The sequence below is a fragment of the Chrysochloris asiatica genome, unplaced genomic scaffold (genome assembly GCF_000296735.1).
Source record: "Chrysochloris asiatica unplaced genomic scaffold, ChrAsi1.0 scaffold00172, whole genome shotgun sequence".
NCBI lineage: Eukaryota > Metazoa > Chordata > Mammalia > Afrosoricida > Chrysochloridae > Chrysochloris > Chrysochloris asiatica.
In genome coordinates, this window is record NW_006408690.1 from 2,500,402 (window position 1) to 2,513,926 (window position 13,525).

At 39.0% G+C, this 13,525-nt stretch overlaps 1 protein-coding gene across 1 annotated transcript in view; it reads left to right on the plus strand.

Annotated features, from left to right (window-relative positions):
- Nucleotides 1-13,525, plus strand: part of MYO3A (myosin IIIA) — a 410,482-nt gene that overhangs the window by 203,561 nt on the left and 193,396 nt on the right. Inside the window, exon 16 of the mRNA XM_006871683.1 lies at nucleotides 12,237-12,363. Coding sequence (XP_006871745.1) covers nucleotides 12,237-12,363 — 127 coding nt within the window. The remainder of the gene's footprint in view (nucleotides 1-12,236; nucleotides 12,364-13,525) is intronic.

Genomic DNA, 13,525 nt, shown 5'->3' on the forward strand with positions numbered 1-13,525 from the left:
ATATTAACGCAAAAGCTGGACAGTGAATAAGGAAGACCATTGAATAATTTATACTTTTGAGTTATGGTGTTGGAGAAGAATATTGAAAGTGCCATGGGCTGCCAAAAGAACCAATAGATCCATTCTGGAAGAAGTGCAGTCAGAGTGCTCCTTGGAGGTCAAGATGGGCAAACTTCATCTCTCGTACTTTGGACATATGGTCAGGAGGGACCAGTTGCTGGAGAAGAATATCATGTTTGGTAAGGTGGAGGGTCGGATAAAAAGAAGAAGACCCCCAATGAGATGGATTGACCAAGTGGCAGCATCAATGGACTCAAGCGTGACAACAGTAGTGAGGTTGGCCCAGGATCAGGCATTGTTTTGTTCTGCTGTGCATAGGGTCGCTATGGGTCAGTACCGACTCGATGGCACCTAACAACAACAACAACAATCTACTTTCTGTTTCCCAAGGTGTTCCTATTCTGGACATTTCATATTAATATTGTAATATATTGTCCTTTGAGATTGATTTCTCCCATTAGCATAATATTCTTAAAGGTTATCCATATAGTAACTTGTATCAGTACTTCATTCTTTTTATAGCTTCATAATATCCCATTATATGAATGTATGAGGGACCAGTCACTAGAAAAGGATATCATGTTTTGTAAGGTGGAGGGTCAGAGAAGAAGAGGAAGACCCTCAGCAAGATGGATTGGCAAAGTGGCAGCATCAATCGGCTCAAGCGTGGCAACAATTGTGAGGTTGGCCCAGGAGTGGGCAGTGTTTCATTCTGTTGTGCATAGGGTTGCTATGAGTCAATACCAACTTGATGGCACCTAACAGCAACAACAAATGTGTTTTATTTATCCAATTGTTCATTGATTGGCATTTGGGTTGTTTGCTCCTTTTGTCTATTATGAATAATATTGTTGTAGACATTCATTACTAGTATCTCTGTTTAATCACTTGAGAAACGACTGTTTCCAAAGTGGGTGGACTATTTTACATTCCCACCATCCGTGTATGAGTGTTCTCATTTCTCTACATGCTTGCAACATTTATTATCTGACTTTTTTGTCTAGCCATTTTTGTGAATGATATCTGATTGTGGATTTAATTTGCATTTCACGGATGACTAATAATGTTGAACATCTTTGTATATGCTATTGGTCATTTAAATACCTTCTTCTTCTTGTTATTAAGTGTCGTTGAGTTGATTCCGACCCATAGCGACCCTGTATAGGGTTTCCATGGAGCAGCTTGTGAGCTTGAACCACTGACTTTGCATTTCAAATGACTTTGCAGTCTGGTACCTTATCCCATAATGCCACACCAGGCCTCTAAATACCTTCTTAGAAGATATTAAAAAATCTTTGCTTTTTAAATCAGATTGTATCTTTTTATTATTAAGTTCCAAGTATGTTTAAAGATTCTAATTACAAATCCCTTCTCAGATATATACTTTTCAAATATTTTCTCACTCTGTCTTGTCTTTTCACTTCCTTGATGGTATCCTTTGAAGCACACATGTTAGAAATTTTTGTTGTTAGGTGCTGTCAAGTTGGTACCAACTCATTGCAACTTTATGCACAACAGAACAAAACACTGCCTGGTCCTGTGCCCATGTCACCATCTTTGCTATGTTTGAGCCCATTACTGCTGGTACTGTGCCAATCCATCTTGGTGAAGGTCTTCCTCTTTTTTGCTGACCCTCCACTTTACCAAGCATAATGTCCTTCTCCATGGGCTGGTCCTTCCTGATATGTCCAAACTATGAAATTCTTATGAAGTCCATTTTATTTTTTCTTTGGTTGCTGTGCCAAGAATCCTTTGCCAAATTTAACCCATGAAAATTTGCTGCTATGTTTTCTCCTAATAATTTTATAGCTTTAACTATTATACCGGGGCACTTCAAAAAGTTCATGGAAAAATACAATTGAAAGATAATGGAATTTTTCTGTGAACCTTTTGAAACACCCTCATATTTAGTTTTTTTGGCCAATTGTTAGTTAATTTTTTGTATATAGTGCAAAATATGGCTCCAGCTTCATTTTTTTTTTTTTTTTTTTTTTTTTTGTATGTTGATATCCAGTTGTCCTAGTTCCATTTGCCGAAAAGGTTATTTTCCTACTACATGGCCTTGGTACCCTTGTCAAAAAAACAATTGAGCATAAGTGAATGTGTTTATTTCTGACTTTAAATTCTATCCCATTAATAATTACTCATGTCAACCGTCTATGGGAGTCCTGGTGTGATGCTGTGGGTTAATGCACCAGACTGCAAAGCCGTTTGAACTGCAAGGTCGGCAGTTCAAACTCTCCAGCTGCTCCTTGGAAATCCTATACAGGGTCTCTATGGGTCGGAATAACAACCCTCTACGTGGGTTAACACGCCAGACAGCAAAGCCATTTGAACCGTGAGATCGGTGGTTCAGCTTCAACAGCTGCTCCTCGGAAACCCTATACGGGGTTGCTATGGGTCAGAATAACAATCCTCTACGTGGGTTAACACGCCAGACAGCAAAGCCATTTGAACCGTGAGATCGGTGGTTCAGCTTCAACAGCTGCTCCTGGAAACCCTATACGGGGTTGCTATGGGTTGGAATCGACTCTCCAGCACTTAACAACAGCAACCCTCTGTAGCTTTGCAGTAAGTTTTCAGTTAGAAAAAGTGCGTCTTCCCATTTTTTCTCCTTTTTCAAGATTATTTTGACTGTCTTGGTCCCTTGTAACATGAGTTTTAACATCAGCTTGTCAATTTCTAGAGCAGTTTAAAAAAAAAAACACCTTCTTTTGGGTTCAGCTTTCTAAAAACACTTTTGGGTCCAGCTCTCTTTTGCATATCTTCTACCCTTTTCATCGATATTTTTTCCCTTCCCCTTCCTCCAACTAATGGATGTTAGCAGCTCAGTATATAGTCCAAAATAACATATTTATATCCCTGCTTGTATACACACACACACACACACACACACACACACAAATATACAAGTATGTTCAGCTATCTGCTGGCATTAGTATTGTTTTATTAAATGGAATTACATTACATGTGGTTTTCTATATCTTGTTGTTTCATTCAGCAATACTGTATGATAACTCCTTTAAATCTCCTAGTTGAGCCTTTTAAAGGCACCCTAAAATTATATTGTTTTTCCAGCAGCAGTTAGTTTATAACTTTTACTGATGTTACTGCTGCTGTGTGCCATCAAGTTGGTTCAAAGTCTTAGGGTTTTGAGACTAATAAATCTTTACAGGACCAGAAAACCTCATCTTTCTCCCATGGAGCAGATGGTGGATTCAAACTGCTGACATTTCCATTAACAAGCCAACATATACCTCACTACACCACCAGGACTCCCTCCACATTATGTTGATAGACTTATATTTAAATATACTTACTTACATTTTTGGAATTAAATCCTATGTGTGAACATATTTCTTTTGATAAATTTCTTGATTCTATGTGCTAGTGTTTTATTCAGAATTTTTGCATCTATTCATATGAATGAGATTTATCTGTTTTCTAGGGAGTAAAGTGACTCCATAGGATAAACACTAGACTGTGAACCACAAGATAGACGGTTCGAGCCCACCACCCACTCCATGGGAAAAAGATGACTTTCTGCTTCCACGAAGATTTGTTGTTGTTACTGTTGCTATGTGTGTTGAGTTAGTTTTGACTCAAGGAACAGCTGGTGGATTTGAACCACCGACTTTGTGGTTAGAAGTCCTGTGTTTATCCTACAGCACCACACCAGGACTGCCAGAAAGATTTCAACCTCATAAATCATATACAGGGCCACTATGAGTTGGAACCAACTCTATGGCACTTAACAATAACAACAACATCTGTTATTTTAGTTTTTGGTATCTGTACATATTTGAGTGATGAAGTTATGCCAGTAAGCTACTTACCTTTTTTCTTTGGCTCACTAGAGTGTACATTAATCCCCAAAAGTTACCTAAAGATAAAAGATCACCTTCACACAGATATGAAGTCCTGGTGTGATAATATCAGATAAGCACTGATCTGCTAATCACAAGGATGGTGGTTCAAACCCACTGGACACGCCCTGGAAACACTGTACATAGTTGCTATGAGTTGGGACCCACTGGATGGCACTTAACAGCAGCAACAATGTGTTGCTTAATAGGGATTCCTTTTGGTTTGGCTAGAGTCCTGGTGTGGCGCTGTGGGTTAATGTGCCAGACTGCAGAGCCATTTGAACTGCAAGGTTGGCGGTCCAAGCTCACCAGCTGCTCCTTGGAAATCCTATACAGGGTCACTATGGGTCAGAACTAACTCAATGGCACTTCACAACAATACAACAACAAGTCTCTTTTTAGAGAGGCTTGTAGGCTCTGCTCTTAGCAAAGATTACTGCTTTGCTGTCTGTGATTCAGAGCCTGTAATAAAGGAAGATTTCACTCTGACAGTGAATCAGACTTTTCAGTATACTCTTTCCATAAAATAATGTGCAGTTTTTTAAATTTTTTTATTTTCATGAAGTCCTGGTGTGGCTCTGTAGGATAAGCACTGTACCCTAAAGCCTGTTTGAGCCGCAAGGTCAGTGGTTCAAGCTATAAGAGACACTACCAGAGATTTCTGCTTGCCTCTGTGCTCTGCCATAGTTCTGTTGCTATGCTGCTGATTACTGATGCCCCAGACATCACAGATGACCACTTGTGTCTTCTGATGTCATTCCAGCTCCAGGGACCCACTTCTTGTCCTCTTCCTTGTATATTTTGTTGTTATTATTAAGTGCCGTTGAGTCGATTCCAACCCATAGCAACCCTGTACAAGGTTTCTGAGGAGCAGCTGGTGAGCTTGAACCACCAACCATGCAGTTCAAATGGCTTTACAGTCTGGCGCATTAACCCACAGTGCCACACCACAACTCCTTTTAGTACAATATAAAAACTAGGTTAGCACCAGGAGTAGAAATACTAAATTTGTTACATGTCTCTAATGTACCTATGGGGACAAAGTGATGTAAGTGTTCAGAATATTCAGACTCTTAAAGCATAGACCAATCCATTTGGAGTGCCATGAATAAAGGGGGAATAAAAGCATCTTCCTCTTTCTCTAACCTTTGATCACAAATGAGTGTTGCAATGCTAATATTTGATTTCGACTGTGGCCTGATTTTGCTGGATGCCTTGTTAGAAGAAAACCAAAACCAACCAAACCAGTTACTGTAAAGTCAGTTTCAACTCATGGCATCCCTATGTATGTCAGAATAGAACTGTGATCCATAGGATTCTCAGTGGCTGGTTTTTCAGTATAGATCACCAGGTCTTTCTTCTGAGGAATCCTTTAATGTACCCATACTCCCACCTTTTTATCAACAGCAAGCATGCTCACCATTTGCACCCCCCATGGACTCCAGGGAAGGTTAGTTTGGATCTCTGGGCATACTCTCCAGAAGGGAAAAAGATGTTATACACCAATCAAAGCAGCCACCGCTGTGGGTAGAGCTAGGCCTCTGTGCAGTTCTTTTCCCTGTTCTTTGTCATTAGAAAGGCTGATCTGCTTTTTACCAACTCACTCCCCCAGAGTTTGCTATCTTAGAAGCAGGGAATCATTTATAATTGGTTTGTTTACTTTTAAGTCCTACTCATTAGAGGCAATGTTTTCACTTATATTTGGATCAACTACTTTCTTGTGGTTGGTAGAGCAATGTTGAATAACATTAAATGAAACCAGCCTTGCAGTTAGCATCTGCTGACAAATACGATGCATTTATTTAAAATTATATATCCCTAAGTTAATCAGACTCAATGTTTATTGAGCATCTAAACATACAGCTTCAGAGTAGCTCTCCATTTTTTTCTTATTTCAAGGTGTTCTAATCATCAACAAAATTTGCCTACACAAAAGATCATGTGTGAAAGACAGGGCAAGTTGGCAATTTCTTTATTCTTGCCATTGGCTTGGATAAGGGAAAATAGCAAGTCTATTCTGGAGCTGATGAAATAGCTAGATATTTTGTGAAGATTTGGGCCCTGTTCAAGGTGACTATCCTAGGATGTGGCCGTCTCCCATCTAAAAGCAAAGAGGCTCTGAAAGTTAACAGCACAGATTGTCCCAGATTGGAGACTGTACAGTTACACTAAGTGGGTGCTTACTTTTTACTCCAGTTATGATTTTTTTAATGCTATCTTATTCTATTTCTAAGGAGTTCCTGTGTGGAACAAATGGTTAATGTGTTTGGTGATCTGCTACTGAAAAATCAGTCATTGAAAACCCTATGGAACATAGTTATACTCTGGTATTTATGGGGTTCCCGTAAGTTGGAATCGCCCCTTCATCAACTTTTTTTTTTTTTTTTTTAAATGCTATTTCCTGGATTGTGTCCTTATCAGTAGCTGCTTTCAAATCTTCTTTGTATACTGGCAAGATATGAATACTTTTAATATCAAATTAAATAGTACTATTTTCACATTCTCTAATCACATCATGCTGTCTTTATGGTTTACTACAGAACAAAATAGTCTATGTTCCCATATTCCCCTCTCTCACAATACCCTATTTCTTTCTCCTCGATAATGAGCACATCCACAATGTATGTGTCCCTTTAAGTATTTCCCGGGCTTACAGTTGTACATGTATGATTGAGTTCAATCTAAAGACATGACTGGTAAATCAAAGTAAGATATTCTCTAAAAATAACACAAATTTCAGGGAGGATCCAAGATGGCAGCTTAGTCAGACACACCGGGCCAAATGAAACAGATGCACGTGGCAACACTGGAAGCCCAAGTATCAAATGAAAAGATGAAAAGTTAGATCAAATATCAATTAGAAGAAACTGATCAAAAACAAGAAAATATACAAAGCAAAGGTGCCCTGCCAACTAGCCTGGCATTGTGATGCCATCTTAAGACAATAGCCAGAAACAATCCCAGGTGAAGAGCATAGGAAGACAACTTCATTGAATTCTCAACAGGAGACATCAAAACTGTGTAGATATCTCCAGAGTCAAGCATGCTGAGCAGTACATTAAATGGATCTAAGGAGGGAAAGTACAAGGAGGGCCAGACCTCAGAGGATCCTGGTGACCACAGAGCAGGGAGGGAACAGGACCCAGGCCCAGGACCACTCACAAGCAATAGTCCCTGACTTTTGGAACAGTGGAGCACATGGAGTAATAGACCTGTATGTAGTGTGTCAGCGGGAGGTCCTCCCCCTGACAATAGTGTGGGCAGCAGTCCCACACACACTTGATGGAGGCCAGTACTGATTGCTGACTACAGCCTGTGAAGTCCCCAGGCACACTTGTCTGGTGACCAGAGGAGCATGCTAACTAATGGTCCCTCCACCCTCCTGGTGACTAGCAGCAACCCACCACCATCAGTGCAACCCTGACCACCAGGAACCACAATATAAGTCCCCTTCTCTCCATCTAAGCACAACCATCACTCTGCACTACCCACCCACAGATCATTCCCATGCTCCTGGCCACCTAGCTTACCAGCCTCTCCCACTGCCTACTGACCCAGCAAGTAGTGGAAGTATACTCCCACACTTCTGAATTCCAGCTCACCCACCCTGATATATCAAAACAAAACAAAATCAGGATGAAACAAGCAAGTACACAATCAATAAAAACACCTTATTATCTTGCAGCTCTGTTGTGGTGCTTTGGGTTCATTTAGCAGGACTGCAAAGTTGGTTTGAACCACACAGTTGGCAGTTCAAGCTCACCAGCCTCTCCTAGGAAACCCTATACAGGGTCACTATGGGTAGGAACTGACTCAACGGCACATGACAAGTAACAATACCATGGAAACAATAGACAGTAACAAATCATATGAAGAAACAGGATAAGATGCTCAAAGAAATGACCAAGTAAAGAGGCAGAAAACTCACGTGAAAAAAAAATGATAGTGAATTTAAAAACTTATTACAGGTTCCTGAAAGAGATCAAGGAAAATTTTTTAAATTCTAAAATTATTTTTTACAAAACAATTCAAGAGCAAAATGACAAAGCAAACACACTATTAGAAACACACAGAAACAACCAAAAATATGGAATGTTAATAAAATATCAGAAATAGATAGCTAAGTAGAAAAATATAGAAGTAGAGTTTTATCAGTGAATGAAAGAATCCGGGAAATAGAGGACAGATCTCTTGATGTTCATTTGAGGAAATTTTAGAAAAAAGATTGAGGAAAAACAAAGCCTTAGAGTTATATGGACACTATCAAGAGGGATAATTTACTCATAATTGAAATTCCAGAACAAGAGGAACACACAAAAAAAAGCAACAGAGAACTGTGGAAGATCTATAGGCCAAAAACCTGCCTGATTAGCATGAAAGATGAGGCTTTCATCCAAGATCAATGAAGAACATACAGGATAACTCCCAAAAGAATATTAGCCAGATACATCATAATAAAGCTTTCTAAAACCAAAGACAAAGAAAGAATTCTGGGGACAGTTAGTACAAAAGGAAATATCACTTACTAAACTCTGATATCTTCACAGAAACTATACAGGCAAGAAAATAATGGGATATCATCTATGAAAATCCTGAAAGAAAAGAATTGCCAACCAAGAATCATATCACTAGCAAAATTGCCTTTCAAAGTGACAGAACTAAGATATTACCATATAAGCAGAAACTAAGAGAATTTGTAAAAACCAAACTAGCCTCACAAGAAATGCTTCAGTTAAAGAACCAATAACATGAGCTATGAATGCACGACAATATCATCCAGATACCAGTGCTGATGAAAACTTTGCAAAATGGAAAACTTACTACAGGAAACTAGAGGAAATAAGCTGCAAACAATGACAACTTTCAAACAAAGGAAGAATGAGAAATGTAGTTCTAGAATTTGAATATGCAGAGGTAGTATATGAGCAGGAACTGACGGTACTGTAGGAAGAAGTCTAAAGTGCACTAAAGGCATTGGCAAAGAACATGGCTCAGAATTAATGGAATACAAAGTGAAAGCTTTCAACAAACTGATGCAGCACTGGAGGTGCTCACTCATCTATGCCAAGAAATTTGGAAGACAGCTACCTGGCCAATAAATTGGAAGAGATCCATATTTGTGCCCATTCAAAACAGAGATGACCCAACAGAATTTGGAAACCATCAAACAATAATATCACATGGAAGTAAAATTTTGCTAAAGATAATTATAAAAACAGTTGCAACAGTACACTGACAGGGAGCTGCAAGAAATTCATGATAAACTATGGATAACATTGCAAAGGATGGGTATTCCAGAACACTTGATTGTACTCATGAGAAACATTTACAGAGATTAACATGCAATCATTCAAACATAAAAAGGGGATACAGAATAGTTTAAAATCAGGAAAGGTGTGCACCAGGGTTATACTCTTTCGCCATATTTATTCAGTCTGTACAACATGAGTTGGAACTGACTCCACAGCAGTTAACAACAACAATGCAGAGCAAATAATCCAAGAAGCAGGATTACGTGAGTGACATGGCATCAGGATTGGAGGAAAATTTAACAACCTGCAGTCTGCAGATGATACAATCCTACTTGCTGGAAGTAAAGAAAACTTGAAAGATCCATTTTTTCTTGGATCCACAATCAACACTCATGGAAGCAGGAGTCAAAAACCCACATCTTGCATTAGGCAAATCTGCAAAAAAAAAAAAAAAAAAAGCCTGATATCTTGTTTTCAAACACTTTTGAAAACAAGATATCACTTTGAGGGCTAGGGTGTGCTTTACCCAAGCCTTGGTATTTTCAGTTGCCTCGGATGCATACAAAGTTGGACAATGAATAAGGAAGACTAGAGGAGAATCCATGCATTTGAAGTATGGTGTTATAGCAGAATATTGAAGTACCTTGGACTGCCAGAAGAACAAACAAATCTGTGTTGGAAGAAATAAAGCCAGAATGCTCCTTAGAAGTCAGGATGCTGAGACTTCATCTCTCATACTTCACACTTGTTATCAGGAGGGACCAGTGCCTGGAGAAGAACATCATGTTTGGTAAAATTGAAACTCGGTGAAAATGAGGAAGACCTCCAACAAATGAATCGACACAGTGGCAGCCACAGTGTGCTCAAGTGTAACAAGAATTTTGGGGATGGTGCAGTACCGGGCAATGTTTTATTCTGTTGTGAATGGGATCACTATGAGTCCAAACCAATTTGATGGCGTGGCACTGTGGGCTAATGCATCAGACTGCAAAGTCATTTGAACTGCAAGGTTAGTGCTTCAAGCTCACCAGCTGCTCCTTGAAAAACCCTATACAAGAGTCGCTATGGGTCGGAATCGACTCTACAGCACTTAACAACAACAACAGGATCTTTGTAGTGCTGGGACCCTAGATCCAATGGACACCCTCCAATCCTGGCTCTTCTTTTAGGTGGCAGTAGGTCCCTCTTTCTCTGTTCACTTCTCTCTCCATTTATATCTCAAAAGAGATTGGCTCAAGATACTCATAGCAACCCCATACAGGGTTTCCAAGGCTGTAAATCTTTACAGGAACAGAAAGCCTCATCTTTCTCCTGTGGAACTGCTGGTGTTTGCAGGCTGATTTTGTAACACAATAGTCAATAATTATGAGCTTTTGGATTATGTATCTTCTACTTTTTAGAAGATAAGGAGTCCTGGTGTGGCGCTGTAGGATAAGCACTCGACCTCAAGGTCAGTTTGAACAACAAGGCCTATGGTTCAAATTCACCAGCTGCTCCTCAGAAGCCCTATACAGGGTCACTATGAGTTGGAGCCAACTTGATGGGACTTAAGTTAATGTTCTATGTAGTTTTGTTTTTTGTTTTTGTTTTTTTAATGTGGCTTGTTCGTGTGACTGTCTACCTTTTAGTTGTTGTTAAGTGCTGTCAAGTTGGTTCCAACTCATAATGACCTAACAGTAGGTTTCTGAGGAGCAGCTGGTAGGTTAATCAGTGCAGTGATTATCCAAGCACCACACCAGGAGTCCACCTGTTAGTCACAAAGGCACAATATTTTCATTAGATTGTGAGTTTGGGTGAGTCACTTAGGAAAATGTTCCATTTTTACTTCCTGAATGAGTTGCAGAATGAGTGCTGACGAAGCCATTGAGGGGGAAGATTCTATAGCTTTATGGTCCAAGTTCCAAATGAAGTCACTTACAAAAACACCTAAGAGATACTGTGTTTCTAAATCAGCTAAGTCTACATCATGTATTAGTCCTTCTGTCCTTGACCTTCTCACCAACATGGTATCCATAAAAACCAGTTGTTGCTGCATTAACTCTGACTCGTTATGTGTCCGAGGAGACTGTGCTCCATAGAGTTTTCACTGGTTGATTCTTCTGACGTAGATTGCCCAGCCTTTCTTCCAAAGTGTTTCTGGGTGGACTCAAACCTCCATTCTTTCAGTTAGCAGCATTTGTTGTTGTTGTTATTATGTGCCATTGAGTTGGTTCTGATTCATAGCGACCCTGTGCACAACAGTACAAAACACTGCCCAGTCCTGAACCACCTCCACAATTGTTATGCTTGAGCCCATTGCTTCTGCCACTGTGTCAATCCATCTCACTGTATGTCTTCCTACTTTTCCTTGACCCTCCATATTACCAAAGGAGCTATGGTAGAGTAGTGGTTACGAATCGGGCTGCGAACTGCAAGGTCAGCAGTTTGAAACTACCAGCTGTTCCACTGGAGAAAGATGAGGCTTTCTGCTCCCGTAAAGATTTACAGCCTCAGAAACCCTGTACAGGGTCGCTATCAGTATGGATATATTTTTATATGCTTTATTTAGGAATGTGTGTTTAAAAAAGTAATAACTATAAGTAGATTCTCATGCCTGTACTTAAATCACAAGTATCCTTTGATTTTGATGATGGCATCTTTTGAATTTTCTTTCTTATCTCTCCTTTGACCATGCATATCTCACTTTTAAGAAAACTTTGAGAAAAATGTGCATATGGAAATGACCACACTGAATTCTTATAATGAGTTTAACATGGAGAGATTTCACCATGACCTAATGAATGAAATAGTTCTACTTCCTCTAAGGGAAGTATTCATATTTGCATCCATAAGATATTTTTAAGCACTCATTGGATAGGGGCACTGTGCTCACCTCTAAGATTAAAAGAACTATTGAGACCAAGCCCTTGTCTACATACATCTCATAGTCTGAGGGATCATAGTCTTCTTATGGTTTAGACTAAGACATCTTCTCCAGTCTGTCTGTAGTCATAATGACTACTTTTCTAACCTCAATGTAAGAGAAGAATGATGCTAATATTTTTATGATGTGTTTCAGGAACTTGGAAGTGTCTATAGTATACTTGCTGCCATCTTAAATGTTGGAAACATTGAATTTTCTTCTGTGGCGACTGAACACCAGATTGACAAAAGCCACATTTCTCATTATGCAGCTCTGGAGAACTGTAAGTTTTATTACTTTCAAAACTGAGCTCTTTCTAACTTTTCATGTACCATAAGGGTCACATATGGATAATTTCAAGCAATTGTACTCATATAGAAATCTTTAAAAATGCTCATATTCAATTTGCATAATGCAAAGTTTTAAAAGTCCACTGTTTGAAACAGATCTTCATGCCTACAAATTAACTGATTACACTAGAAACCATTTTTAAAGACTAAACTTTTATGACTGCTTTAGGAGCTATTTGCATTTCACTGTAAAAACATAGAAAATATATATAGAATTTAGTAAGTTGATCTGAGTTAAAGTTACTGTCTTGTAGTTTTGGCATTTATATTGTTTTATAAGTAATAATGACCCGTATATATTTTTTCATACTAATGGGCTTTTACATACATTCATCCTAGGTTGAGTAAATTTGCAGACATTTTCTATATAAAAAAAGTGTATCATGGTGGTTGCTGTTGGTGACATCAAGTTGATTACAGAGTAGAAATACTACTCCCTAGGGTTTTCTTGGCTACAATAACAGAAACAGATCATCAGCCCTTTTCTCCCATGTACATCACAGGATGAGTATTTGCCTCAAACCAAGTTTTCCCTTCATAGCAACATTTGATGAATTAGTCTAATAATTTAAGATTTCCCACTATTATCTTCCCATGACCTGATTTATTATTTAGAACATACCCTTTTCTTTCTTTAGTTTTAATATCAGAATATTAAAAAAGTCAAGTCGGTTCCGATTCATAGTAACCCTGTACAGGGTTTCCGAGGAGCAGCTGGTGGGTTTGAACTACCGACTTTGTGGTTTGCAGTCTAGTTCTTACCCTACAGTGCCATACCAGGAGTCCAACATTGGCATATGCTTCCATAATTCCAAACTTGTTACAAATTTCATAAACCTAAGGAATCATGGTATAAGTTTTTATTCAAATATTGTTTTCCTGGCTTACACTTACTCAGGACTAGAATGTAATGTTTTAGGGCAATTTCAGAGGATCAGATGCCAAACCATCACGATTCAGACCTGTCCCCAACATCACTATCATCTCCATCCTCACCATATCTGTAGAACTCACTCGGTAATACAGCAGAACAAATGTCTGAGGTTGGCATACAGTGATTGGCCTGTTCGTGGAAACCGCAAGGTTACCTGTCTG